We start from the raw sequence: 13517 nt of genomic DNA, 5'->3' as shown, positions 1-13517 counted from the left end.
AGTGGGCGGGCTTCTCGTCCAACAACCGTCGGACGCGCCTGGTTCATCCGATTTTGTGAAATCTGGAGCATGCAGCGGCTGATCTGCACGGGATCAGCGGGGAGAGGTGTCCGCTAAGTGCGTCCACTGTTATGGGCTCCCCCTTGATTAGACATTAATATTTTGTGACAATTTACGAGAAAATCGCTAATGAGGACCACGTCCCTTAATGGGCCCACCTCTCTGCGAGGCAAAGCCCTGGATGACGACACCACCAACCTCCCTTATATGCCCCATCCAACAGTTACAGACCAACCTACATATGGACATTAAATAATTAACTAAGGTTGCAACAATTCTTCTTGAAAAAATGATCCTGTGAACAAATCACGCTCATGCCAAGGCCATGTTTAGAAGTGGGAAAAAATGAGAAAATCCAGTACAATAAGATAAAACAATTAGAATTTTCTCTTGTACAATAAATAGATAGTGAGATAGAATCTTCTCATGCTATTCCAAACAAGAGATAATTTTTACATGATTTTACCAGCCGAGTATATGAAAATACTTCTCTACCTCATGTAGATACATAGTGGTGAAATTTTTCATAGCCATACTTCACATGATTTTCATATGACATAAATATTCAAATTTTCTAAGAAAAGTTTTACCACTTCCAAACGTGGCAAGTATGGAGGTGCCGCAGCACCTTTCACAACACCTCAGCCATTTCTCTTGGTTCCCATGATGCCACCTGACTGAATGTGTTTTCCCTGTAAACTTAGCAGCTTGATTTTAGACTGCTCTATTTTCTTAGGAACTGGCACTGGAACCCCAAGCATGCGAACATTTTTCAGTGTTGTATTAAACCTTAGGGCAGAGAATAATCTATGATGGCAGTACTGCAGTAGCATCAACTGTGTACAAAGAATTCGACAGTGCACCGCATCTTTGACTGCAGCACCTATCAATCCTAGCATAAATCAACACAAAGCCAACAAAGATAAGAGAATCCTTGTAATGAGTGAAATCAACAAGATGCCTATATATAGTGCAGATAAATAAGATATACCATGAATTGATTTACTAATATTACAATAGCGAGAAATTTCATAATTCACCAACTATACGTTTTTAACTGGAGTTGACACCATTTCATTCGAGAGCATATCTACTCTTCTTGTTAGATCTCTCATCACATCTGTGATCAATGTTTTCTTTCTCAATCGGAACTGAATTGCCAGTTTCATTGAACTAGAAATGGTTCCTTTCAACAAGGATTCATCCTCCATGATCTTCGTTGGGAAGTGGCCCAATGCTATCACACAGATTGCAATAAGAGTCCGAAGGGTGAAGATTTCAATAGGTATTCCCAGTGGAGCTTTTGTTGTTAGCAATTGCAGACTGCTCAAGTTGTGCTGCTCAACAATTTTAACATCGTTTAAGAGGAGTATTCTTATGGCAGCTAATAAACGGCCATCAACCACATCTGGACCACCTAGGCTTACCTACAAAAACAAAATCACATTGAGGGTTGGCTCACCAAGTCATAGAAAACAGGGTTATGTTTAGTAGTTGAAGCATCAAGAAGGAAAACCTTGAGATCAGCCCCATTTCCTTCCAAATTTAGTTGTATTAGCAAATCATGTTGCCATGGTGTGGGTGAAAAAAAGTTAGCAGACTGCACTCCTGCTGCCATGCTTGCGGCATCAAGTAGTACTCCATCATACTTGAGCTCAATAGTGTCATATGGATTTTCAGGAATTACAAATCCATAATCTAAGAGTAGAAGATCATTGCCTAAATTACCATAATTCAACACCACTGAAGCACCTGGTTGTATCTGTTCTTTGGCAACCACCTGTATATGCACAAAGGAAAATGCATAAAATCTAAATATAAGAAATAAACTCAAGATTTGGCCAAAAATCCTTAAATACTTGGATCCATTACAAGCTCTAGAACACAAATGCAACAATCCACCAAAGCAACTAGTTCTCAAGATTGAATACAGTACAAGGGCAGAGAAATGAAATGCTGGCAGCATAAAAGGAAAACGGAATCCTACATAGCAATAGACAGCTCATAATATTATCAAAGAAAAAATAGACATTAGGCATTGGAGCACTTCATTTGGTTCAAGTGTTTATCACAGAAATCCAGTGGTTCCAAGAGATTCCTGAAACAACGTATACTGAAAATGGAACCTAAATATTATAGGAAAACAAAATATTAGCATGTTGTAAGTTAGTACCCACCACGCTCCCTGGGATAGGTCCCATAGCCAATTTTATTAGATGGCAAGCAATAAAAAAACAGCCAGTTCTGCGCTGAAAATCTCATTAATATTCTATATCATTTCAATGATAAACTATTTTTGAACAAACATCATAACTAATATCTGCCATTTTACCAACTTCATGTCCAGCTTTGTCAAATGCTGACTTTCTTAAGCATTCAGATAACAATTTAGATTTCTTCCATTACAACTTTATTGCCATCAAGATAACAGAGCCCCCATCCAAGAGTCTGGAAGACTGCCTGTTCCTCTGCAACGTAATAACCATTAATAGATCCAGGTGATCAACAAAGAGTAGTGATCATTGAATGTATAAGAGAGCAGGTAGTAATGATCGGCAATTGAAAATCTTATTCCCTCATCTTTGTTGGAAATATGAACAATATTTACTTTTTGAAGAGGTTATTGGACTTGAAAGACAGTTTTGTTTCACTAAACAGTTCAGTTGAGACCCAGAAGAATTACAACCTAATCAATAAACTTGCAAGTTGCAACAATCCAAATGTGACCAAGGCATCGTTTTCTTTCCATAAATTCACCTATCCAATCATCAGCTTTGACCAATAATGCATATAGTATGAGAGAGGGTATCTGTCGGGGGAAAAAGAAAAAACAGGAGCCTGTCACAATGATATGAGTGTGACTCAATATGTGATTCAAGTTTGACACGCAAATTCAAAACCTTTTTGAAAAATAGGATATGACAATATGGTCTTTTTAATTTTTAATCAAAAAAATTTATTTTTCTGATATTTTAATATATAAAACATTTCTATTAAAAATTTATTTAAAACTATTAAAATAATTTAAAAATATTAAGATAATGTTAGTATGTATTAGGGTCATATCACCATTGTCATGAAGTATGCGGAATTACAATAACAAAGTGCAAAAGCACATGTAAGTATAAGAGTGGACAATTACAAAGGCATAATACAAGCACAAAAGTGCATAAGCCAAAGTCCACTCTAGGAAAATACAAAGAGCCACAAAGGGCAACACCAACAAGTAAAAGAATAGGATATTATTAATAATATGCTTAAAAGGCATTGGAGAATATAGGGGGAACACCTCCCCTATTTATATAGGACAACAATGAGGGAGGCCATTGGGAGCTCCCTTCATAGAGACGTTGGGGGAGCTCCCGACGGTCATATTTATGACCGTTGGGGCCCCAACAACTCTATGGAATGGCCCCCCCAATGGTATGGGAAAAACAAAAAAGGAAAAAAAGACAAGAAAATAAAGAAAAGGAAAATATAGTTGTTTTTAATAAATAGCTATAATTACAAGTAAAAAGACTAAAATGCCCCTATCAGGCAAACTATTACAATATATATACATGACACACACCCCCTCAAACTTACGGGGAAATGACCGAAAGTTCACTAAAGAGAAAAATAAATCGAGGAACAGGAAGAGCTTTGGTGAAGTAATCCGTCAGCCGATACTCCACTGTGACATACAGCAATGAGATAGTTCCTCTCAGATACTCATCACGCACATAGTGATAATCCATCTCAATATGTTTGGTTCACTCATGGAAGGTGTGGTTGCTCGCAATATAGATTGCACTCTTATTGTTGCAGCACATCTTCGAAGGTGTTGAGATGATTATTCGCATATCACTGAGAAGACTTTTAAGCCACACAAGCTCCATTATTGTCATAGTTATTGCACGATATTCAGCTTAAGTTGAGAATAAAGATATTTTTTACTGTTTCTTGCATCTCCATGAAATCAATCACCTAAAAATATACAAAAATCGGTAGTTCAGACTCTATCATTGAGATTTCCACACCAATCAGCATCCGTATAAGCATGTAATCTAATAAAGAAAATGATGATAGCAAAACCCCTTTTGTTATAGTATTATTGATGTATCTAACAATTCTCAAGACGACACTCATGTGCATAGAGGTGGGAGCATGCTGAAACTGTTTGATTGAGTGAACTCCATGAGCTATGTCTGGCCAAGTGATAGATAAGTGAGCAACCCAACTAGTTGGCAGTAAAGTATAGGATCTTCAAGCATATTCTCATCTTCTAGCCTCAATTTAACATCTCATTTTAACATTAATCATTTCTGGGGTTTCTATCTCTTATTATCTGTAATGTCAGACTTAGTACAAATATCAACAAGTTTTATTTAAGAAACAATGTACCCTCTGGGAGAATACGCAACTGAAATACTTAGAAACTATCTTAAAAGGCCTAAATCAGACATATCAAAATTTCCTTTTAAAATATTTTTAATATCATTAATTCCTTGTTTGTCACTTCTGGTGATAATCATATTATCTAGATAAAGTAGAATAATAACAACCATAGAACTTGTATTTTTAACAAAATGAGCAGTGCCAGTATAGCAAGAATGAAAACTCAAATGAGTCATTACATTACTAAATTTATCATGTCAAGTTTTGGGAGCTTATTTTAGACCATATAAAGATTTTTTAAGTTTAAGGATTTTACCTTTTTTAATACAAAACCCTGGCAGAGGATCCATGTATACCTCTTCATTTAATTCACCATTTAGAAAAGTATTTTTCACATTTAGTTGGCATATGGGTCATTTTTTAATAGATGCAACGGCTAAGTCGCAAGCTACCCCTAGATCACATGTCGCAGTACACCACAACAAGCGCACTCCTTGCATAGGTGGCTCACAGCACTACCCTGCGCAAAGGGCGTGTTACAAGGCTATCAGCTCTGTAGTGCACGCAGAAACCGAGCTTCACATCAGTGCCACAATCGGCTTTGAGATGCACGTAGGCATTGGCGGCTCGTGTAGAGGCTTGCGCACAGGCGCAACAACTAAGGCGCTCACAAGCACAGCAGGAGGATCGCACGCACAGGCGCTTAGGCAAGTGTGCATGTAGGCACAAAGGAGAATGTGCACACAGGCGCAAAGTCCAGATCATGCACGTAGGTGCGGTGGCTATGGCGCACGCAAGAGCAAGAAATGGAGTGCAGGCATCGGCAGCAACGCACGCAGGCTTGTGCACTACCTTGTGCGCGGGCGGTAGAGGCACACAAGCTCGCTCAGGCAGCTGATGTGCGCAGGTGCAATGCTCCTTGTGCGCGGTGTCAGGCGCGCACATAGAAGTGTTGCAGGCGCTCAGCAGGAGGTTGCGGTGCATCCAACGCACATTCTGAAAGATCTTGTCACAATACACACACTCATAGTAATTGAATACATTCTATGAAAGTTCGAATAAAGCGAGGTGTGAATGCACTCAGTTGTAGATCATGTGACGACGGAGTGAGCTTGAGGAAGCTCAGCACATATCGAAGACTTCGGTATTATACGCAAGGTGTAGTTACGAAAGTGATGTTGTGCAGGAGTAGATGATCGGCACAGGTGCACATGATCGATCTGCACAGGTTGATCAGTCAGTTGCATGGTGTGCTATGGCCGGCGGATCCACGTGTCTGGCATAGGTGATTGTTGTGGCAGGTCGCCGGATGCATCGGTTAGCTCCCGACAATGATCTGGTAGCTTATCACTGATCTTCAACAAAATTGTTGAAGTGCGTGATCGAAGCTATGCTGGACACACGCCTGGAATTGAATTCTCGTTCGAAAGGAGGATCTTCTCGGATGAGAGTCGGTGGAAGAGAAAGGAGATGGAAGAGAGTGAATCTCTTCTTAGAGTGTGGAAATCTCTAAGGAAGAGCCGATTTCCTGAAATGAGGCCTATCTCCAAATCTGGAGCCCAAAGAAAGATTCAAAATTCTGATATTCACCTATATGCAATTTTACAAAGTCTTGCTATATTTATGGAGCTTTACATGTAGTTGGTGCCAAGGCTTGGACGGCCCATGATTCAAATCCCAATGTTGACGTGACTATGCGCTTACCTGAGATTGCACCATCATGAAGTCGTTACACTCTTCTTGCACACATGTGGTGTGCACGCATGTGTCGCACCCTCTATTGTGCTACGGTGCTTGGCACGTGCTGCCGCGCTCTCCTACGGTTGTGTGGTGGAGAGTGTGCGTGCGTGTGCTCGTTGCTGGCTGCATCTGAACTCGAAACCACATCATTCCCTCCCCCTTGAAATGTTCCTAGTCCTCTAGGAAGAAAACCTGGAAATCTATTGCGTACGTTTAAGTCCCATTCCCAAGTAGCAGTGGCTTCTCCCTCATTGTCGAACTCAATCAAATGCTTCTTTACTAGACTGTTGTTGGATCGTCGTACCTTGCGAGTCTTTATCACTCTAGTAGGTTGTTGTGGGGGTATCTGGGAAGGATTCCTCAGGAGCTGGGCCATGATAGGCTTTTAATCGAGACATGAAAAAATGGATGAGCACATACTCCATGTGATAATTTCAGCTTGTAGGCGGTCAGGCCAATGAGCTCAATTATTTGATATGGTCCAAAATACTTTAAAGTAAGCTTTGTGATGGGTGCTTTACTTAAGAAAAATTGACCATGTGGAATACGCTTAAGCCATACCCATTCACCAATCTTGAACTCCCTGTCCTTCCGATGATGATCGTAGATTTGCCTCATTCGGTTTTGAGCCTTCTCAATGTTTTGTTTTAAGATCTTCATAACCTCATTTTGCTATCTTAGTTGTCTATCAACCGTGGTGCACTTGGTGGATCCATCTTCATAGAAAAGTGGCCTAGGCGGCGGTTGACCATATAGAGCCTCGTAAGGAGTCATCCTCATGGAAGAATGGAAAGAAATGTTATAACACCATTCGACCCATGGCAAGAAGTCGACCCAAGTATCTTGGGGCTCACTTGTGAAACACCTCAAATAAGTCTCGAGCGATCTATTAACCACTTTAGTTTGGCCATCCGTTTGAGGATGACTAGCCGTGATATAGCACATTTTACTACCCATTAACATGAAATATTCTTTCCAAAACCGACTAAGGAAAACCAGATTCTTATCATAAATGATTGTCTTCGGCATACCATACAACCTTGACACATTTTAAAGGAAAACCTGAGTCACTAACTGAACTGAATATGAACTTGGTAATGCTATAAAGTGGGCAAACTTTGTAAGTCTATCTACTACCACAAAAATAACCTTTTCCCTTTAAGAAGAAGAAAGCTTCTCAATGAAATCCATACTTATATCAGCCCATGCTTGAGATGGAATTTGTAGTGGTTGAAGTAATTCGGAAGGTCGAATACCTTCATACTTGTTAGCTTGCCATATTTGGCATTTCCTAATGTATTTCTTAACATCTCTCCTTATTTTTGGCCAATAAAACTTAGACTTAATTTATGCCAAGTTGTGTGAATTCCTTCATGTCCTCATGAATTATGAAAGTGTTTAAAATTTTCCTTGAGAATAAGAGAGTCTTCGGGCAACACAAATTTATCTTCGTAGTAGAATTTGTCACCTTTCACTGAGTAATATGGATGGCTAGTAGGGTCTTTGAGTAATTCTTTTATTATTTGTTGTATATCCTCATCCTCTAGTTGTGCTTGACTCATTTGCTCTCCGAATTGGCATGTGACTTTTGAAATGGCTAAGAGAGAATCATTCTCATTGGCCGCTATAGTTTCCATTCCTTGCTTGTATTTAGAATCATAGCCTATATCCATAAGGAATTTCCCTTCCAAGGTAGGCTCTTATTTTGATTTATTCGGTTAAGCAACACATAAGAAAGCCTTATGAGTAGCTTTATACATCTTGATAGCTTCTTGACTATCAATGATCTCACCATCTTGTGTTGGATTAGCTCACAATACCATGGGTTTGCCTGCTTTAGCAAAAGTCATTTTCATGTTTGTGAAGTTCCACGTGACACTTCCCAATGATCATAGCCAACACATCCCCAACACAATATATGTCCCATGCATTGGTAGAACAAACAAATCAAGCATGAAGTGCAAATCTTGAAGGTTGATCTCAACATCGGTGCAAAGCTGACCACATTTGAGATGGCTTCCATCCCCCACCATTACATCAAACCATGGGTGTTCATGTGGCTTGAATTTGAACCTTGACACTAAGTCCTCTCACACAACGTTATGGGTAGACCCCGTGTCAATAAGCACTTCCACTTTTTTTTTGCTTAAGGTGCCCGATACTCTCATGGAGTTCGGTGCGGATTTGCCTCCTAAGACATAACATTGACCCATTGGTTCTTTGAGTTCTTCACTATCCTCATGGTCGTCTTTGAAAAGAAGTGTTTTCTCGGTTCCGGGTCATGGATCTGAAGATCCAGGACCCGTGACATCCACTTCTTCATTAATGGCATTATGTAATATTGTTTATTGTAATGAGGGGTATTTTAGTACCCTAAAATATTGTAATCACTTGTTAATATGAAGGAATACACAGCAGCCGACCCTATTGCTGAAGGGGTATCGGCTTCTCCCATATTCTCTCTCCCTTTCTCTCTCTCTCTCTCTCTGTTTTTCAGATCTCACGCGTGGAAGGACCTGGAGATTCAAAATCTAACATGGTATCAGAGCCACGCTTCAGTTGAAACTGGAATCGATCTCAAAGGTACATCCGATAGATCTGTCCTTCTCGATTTCTTCTTCTAAGTCAAGAACATATCCATCCATTCCCTATTTTCATTTTTTTTTTGGGTTCACGAACGACCCATTTTTGCCTCCCCACATTCATTTCTTCTATATCAGATCTGATATCAATCAGATCTGAAGATAATCAGATCTGATTCAGATCTGACTCCTTCTTCCCACAGTCCTCTTTTCGCCTCTTTCTATTTTTCTTTTACTTCGGTGGTGGCTGAACCTCGGTTTCCCCACAATCTTCTTTCTATCCCCTGAATAACTCAATCCACAGCCTTCTACCTATCCAGCCTTCTACCAATCCCTTTCCTTTTCTCTTGTTTCAGTTTATTGATCTCTTTATTTCTTTCATATCAGCGTGATCTAATCACGCAGGGTCCTATTTCTCATTCTGTCATTCGCATACCTAGTTTATTGTTGTTGGTAGCAGCGTGATCTAATCACGCAGGGTCCTATTTTGATTCAGCTGCATCCTTGATCAAGCCGATACATTCATTTTCTGTTTCATTTATATCAAATATTCCATTTCATATACAAATTAAAAATCTGATTGACATTCAATTTCTGTTTCATATCAGCAATCTGAATTAGTTTTTGCAGTCTGATAGCATCGATCTGAGTTAGTTCCTGCAAAAAAAAAAAAAAAAAAAACTGCAGGTGTAATCAGATTGTGCTGAATACATTCTTAATTCTGTGAAACATGAATTCACTTCCTAGTCAATCAGTTCTTTCTTCCAGTTTCCTCAGTCATCTCGTGTCTGAAAAATTAAATAATGGTAATTTCTTGACTTGGAAGAGGCAAATCATACCTTTCATTAGGAGTCAGGATCTTTCTGGACACCTGGATGGATCTATTCCAGTTCCTCCTGAGTTCCTATCACAAGAAGAAAGGGACAGCAAAGGGGAAGCTACTACCGTATATGTTAGAAATCCTGAATTTGTGGCTTGGATGAAAAGAGACCAAGCGCTTGTTGCTTATATTACATCAACACTGTCACAAGAGGTGCTTGTAGCTATTCCAGATGACTGCACTGCCATGCAACTTTGGAACAGACTAGTTCAGACATACTCCCAGGTTTCTCAGGCCAGGATTATGTTTCTTAAAAGAGAATTTCAAATGTTAAGAAAGGATTTCATGTCCATCATGGAATATTTGAACAAAATGAAGGTTATCACAGATCAGTTAGCAGTTGTTGGAAGTACAGTTTCTGATAAAGATTTGGTAGAGCAAACCCTCAGTGGATTGGGACACGACTATCATATGATTGTCACTTCTCTATTATGTTTACCTGAGCTGCCCAACTTTGAAGATCTGCGCGCAAAATTGTTACAATATGAGATGAATCTAAAGGGATTTTCTGAAGAATCATCTATTCAAACTGGGGCACAAGAAGTTCTTGCTACAAGGGTTACTTATGCACGAGGACGAGGAAGCTATGATATCAAGGGAAAAGGAGCACAAGGGAGAAGTAGCCATGGCGGTCGTGGATTATTGCCTACACCCAACTCACAAAGACAGAGGCCAATCCCTACTTGCTTTCTGTGTAATAAAAGGGGGCACATCAAAGCCAACTGCTGGTTCAATCCCTTAAATAAAGGAAAATCAACACAAACTGAAACAAAAAGAGGCACAGATAGTACAAGGACCAATGAAGAAGTAAAAGAGTTGTTGTTGTCAGCCTTAGCAGAATTGAATCTGAAACAGAATGAGCAAGGTACTTGGTATGTGGACTCTGGCGCAGCAACTCATGTTACTGGTGATGCAGGTAAGCTCCTAAAACTTGTTCCTTACATTGGTAGAAGTAGTATAGTTACTGGAGATGGATCACACCACTCTGTCTCGCATATTGGAAACTCCATCATACCCTTGCCCGAATCTTCCATCAATCTTTCAAATGTTCTTTATGCTCCTAATATCAAGAAAAACATTGTTTCAGTTTCTAAACTTGTTGATGATGTCAAAGCCTCAGTTGAATTTACTCCTTCTGTTCTTGTTAAGGATCTCTACACGAAGGAGACGTTCGCTAGAGGAAAACGACAAGGCAACATGTATATTTTTCAAGAAGATCCTTCAGCACATGTTAGCTCTGCAGATCCAAACTTGAAGCTCCAATCATCGTTGTCTTCTGAAAATCCTACCTGTGTTTTTAGTGTCTCTGAAATCAATAAGCCAAATCTTTGGCATGGTCGTCTAGGTCACTGCAGTAGTAGTTTCATTGAAAAGCTTGTTTCGAATAATCTTATTCCCAAGTCAAGTCTAGGAATAAATGTCAATGACAATAAATGTTCTAGTTGTCTCTTATGTAAGAGTCATGTTTTACCATTTCATTTTATCAATAAAAGAGCTTCAAGACCTTTTGAGACTATCTGTTCTGATGTTTGGGGGCCTGCTCCAGTTGCTTCCATGTCTGGAACTAGATATTATCTTTTATTTGTTGACAGTTATTCTCGATATTCCTGGATATTTTTCATGAAACATAAATCCGAGACTTTCAAGTTGTTCCGTAACTTCCGTTCCTTTGTAAAAAACCAATTTTCTGAAAACATCCTAAGTTTCCAATGTGACGGAGGAGGTGAATTTTCTTCCATTGACTTTACTAACTTTCTTCAAAGTAATGGGATAAGAAAAAAGGTGTTTTGCACACACACACCTCAGCAGAATGGGATTGCTGAAAGGAAGCATCGCCATATTGTTGAGAGTGCGATGAGCATGATGCATGACAGTAATCTTCCGATCACTTTATGGACAGAGGCTTTTCATTCTGCAGTTCATGTGATAAATCGATTGCCCATGACTATTTTGGAAAACAAGTCTCCTTACTTGTCTCTTTTTGGTATACACCCCAACTACTATGATTTGCATGTCTTTGGATGTTTATGCTATGTTCATGTTGACAGTTCAAGGAGACATAAGTTTCAGGACAAGGCTTTAAAGTGTAGGTTTGTGGGTTATGCTGATGACTATAAAGGGTACAGGTGCTATGATCCGGTGAGCAAGCGCATCAAAATATCAAGAAATGTCATCTTCGATGAATTGAATTTTGATTGTCAATGTACTAGTTCTTCAGAATCAAAACATACAGTTGAGGCTTATTATCCTTGGTTGAATTATGAACTTCTCTCAGGAGCTAGTGATGCTTGCTCAAATTGCATTCAAAAGGATAAGAAACTTATGTCTACTGATGGAATGATTGATCATGAAAATACAGACTCAACTTTGAATCCAGGAAGGTATAAAGGTCTTGTCTACACTCGACGAGAAAGAGAGTCACCCACCATAGTTGATTCCGATATGGACGCTTCCTCAACATCCAACATTGTTGATACTAGAAGATCCACACGTTCTCGCCATCCAATTGAAAGGTGGGTCAGTTATGAAAATTTTTCATTAGATTTTCAACTCTTTCTAACAGCCTTGAATAAAGAAGATGAACCCACAACGTTCTCTCAAGCATCAAATTCCAGAAGATGGATTGAAGCAATGAATGAGGAGATGGAAGCTCTACATGAATGTGGTACGTGGGTTGTCGTATCAAGACCACCTGACAGAAACGTTGTTGGTTCGAAATGGGTGTACAAAATAAAGTATAAACCGGATGGGACTATAGAGCGATACAAGGCGAGACTTGTAGCCAAAGGTTTTACACAGGAGCAAGGACAGGATTATGATGAAACCTTTAGTCCAGTTGTGAGGATGGGGACAATCCGAGTCATACTTTCTTTAGCCATTGAACACCAATGGACCATTAGCCAACTTGATGTGAAGAATGCTTTTCTTCATGGAGATTTGAGAGAAGAAGTTTACATGGAACAACCCACTGGTTACGCAGAAGGTAATCCTACAAAATATGTCTGCAGACTAAAAAGGGCGATATATGGATTGAAGCAGGCATCTCGATCTTGGTTTGACAGCTTTTCTCTTGAAATACAAAAGTATGGTTTTAAGAAATCTCTTCTTGACCACTCCCTATTTATATTTAAGAACCAAGACACAATTACTCTGTTGTTGATATATGTGGATGATATTATCATCACTAGCAGTTCCAATGAGCACATTGAAGAAGTCAAACATCTCTTGAATCAGAGGTTCAAAATGAAGGACCTTGGCAAACTACGGTACTTTCTTGGAATTGAAGTTGACAGTTCCTCTGAAAAAATGACTCACTCAACATAAGTATACCATTGATGTTCTCAATAAATCGGGTATGAAAGACTGCAAGCCCTTGAGTACTCCTAGCGTTCTTCATCAAAGGCTTAGCTCTCAAGACGGAGATCCTTTTGATAATCCCACACAGTACCGTAGCATAGTGGGTATGTTACAATAGCTCACTTTTACTCGCCCTGATATAGTCTACTCGGTGAATCAAGTTTCTCAGTTTATGCATGCCCCATGTGAAGGGCATATGGAAGCAGTTAAACGGATACTACGATATCTGAAGGGAACGGTTGGGGATGGTCTCACATATAAGCGAAAGACAAATGGGCAAAGTGCACATGAGATCACTATTTATTCTGACGCGGACTGGGCGGGAGATCCAAATGAACGCAGATCAGTATCAGGCTATTGTGTATTTGTTGGGATGAATTTGGTTTCTTGGAGTAGTAAGAAACAAAAGGCTGTTGCCAGATCCAGTACAGAGGCTGAATACAGGTCAATGGCAGCCGCCACTGCTGAGGCTACTTGGGTTAGACATCTACTGACAGAAGTCGCAGAATCGATATCTCGAT

General features: G+C 39.6%; 1 protein-coding gene across 2 annotated transcripts in view; it reads right to left on the bottom strand.

Annotated features, from left to right (window-relative positions):
- Positions 1 to 406: 406 nt before the first annotated feature.
- Positions 407 to 13517, bottom strand: part of LOC149812043 (Rubisco methyltransferase family protein) — a 59555-nt gene continuing 46444 nt past the window's right edge. The window contains exons 4-6 of one of the 2 annotated variants that reach the window (XM_089993936.1): positions 1577 to 1840; positions 1110 to 1487; positions 407 to 952 (exon numbers count right to left, since the gene is read on the bottom strand). In XM_089993936.1, coding sequence (XP_089850062.1) covers positions 947 to 952; positions 1110 to 1487; positions 1577 to 1840 — 648 coding nt within the window. In that variant the 3' untranslated portion in view covers positions 407 to 946. The remainder of the gene's footprint in view (positions 953 to 1109; positions 1488 to 1576; positions 1841 to 13517) is intronic. The other variant, XM_089993937.1, reaches the window with a different exon arrangement.

Source organism: Nuphar pumila, chromosome 17, assembly GCF_984573655.1.
Source record: "Nuphar pumila chromosome 17, dmNupPumi1.hap1.1, whole genome shotgun sequence".
Taxonomy (NCBI): Eukaryota; Viridiplantae; Streptophyta; class Magnoliopsida; order Nymphaeales; family Nymphaeaceae; genus Nuphar; species Nuphar pumila.
This window is presented reverse-complemented; position numbering and strand designations above follow the sequence as displayed.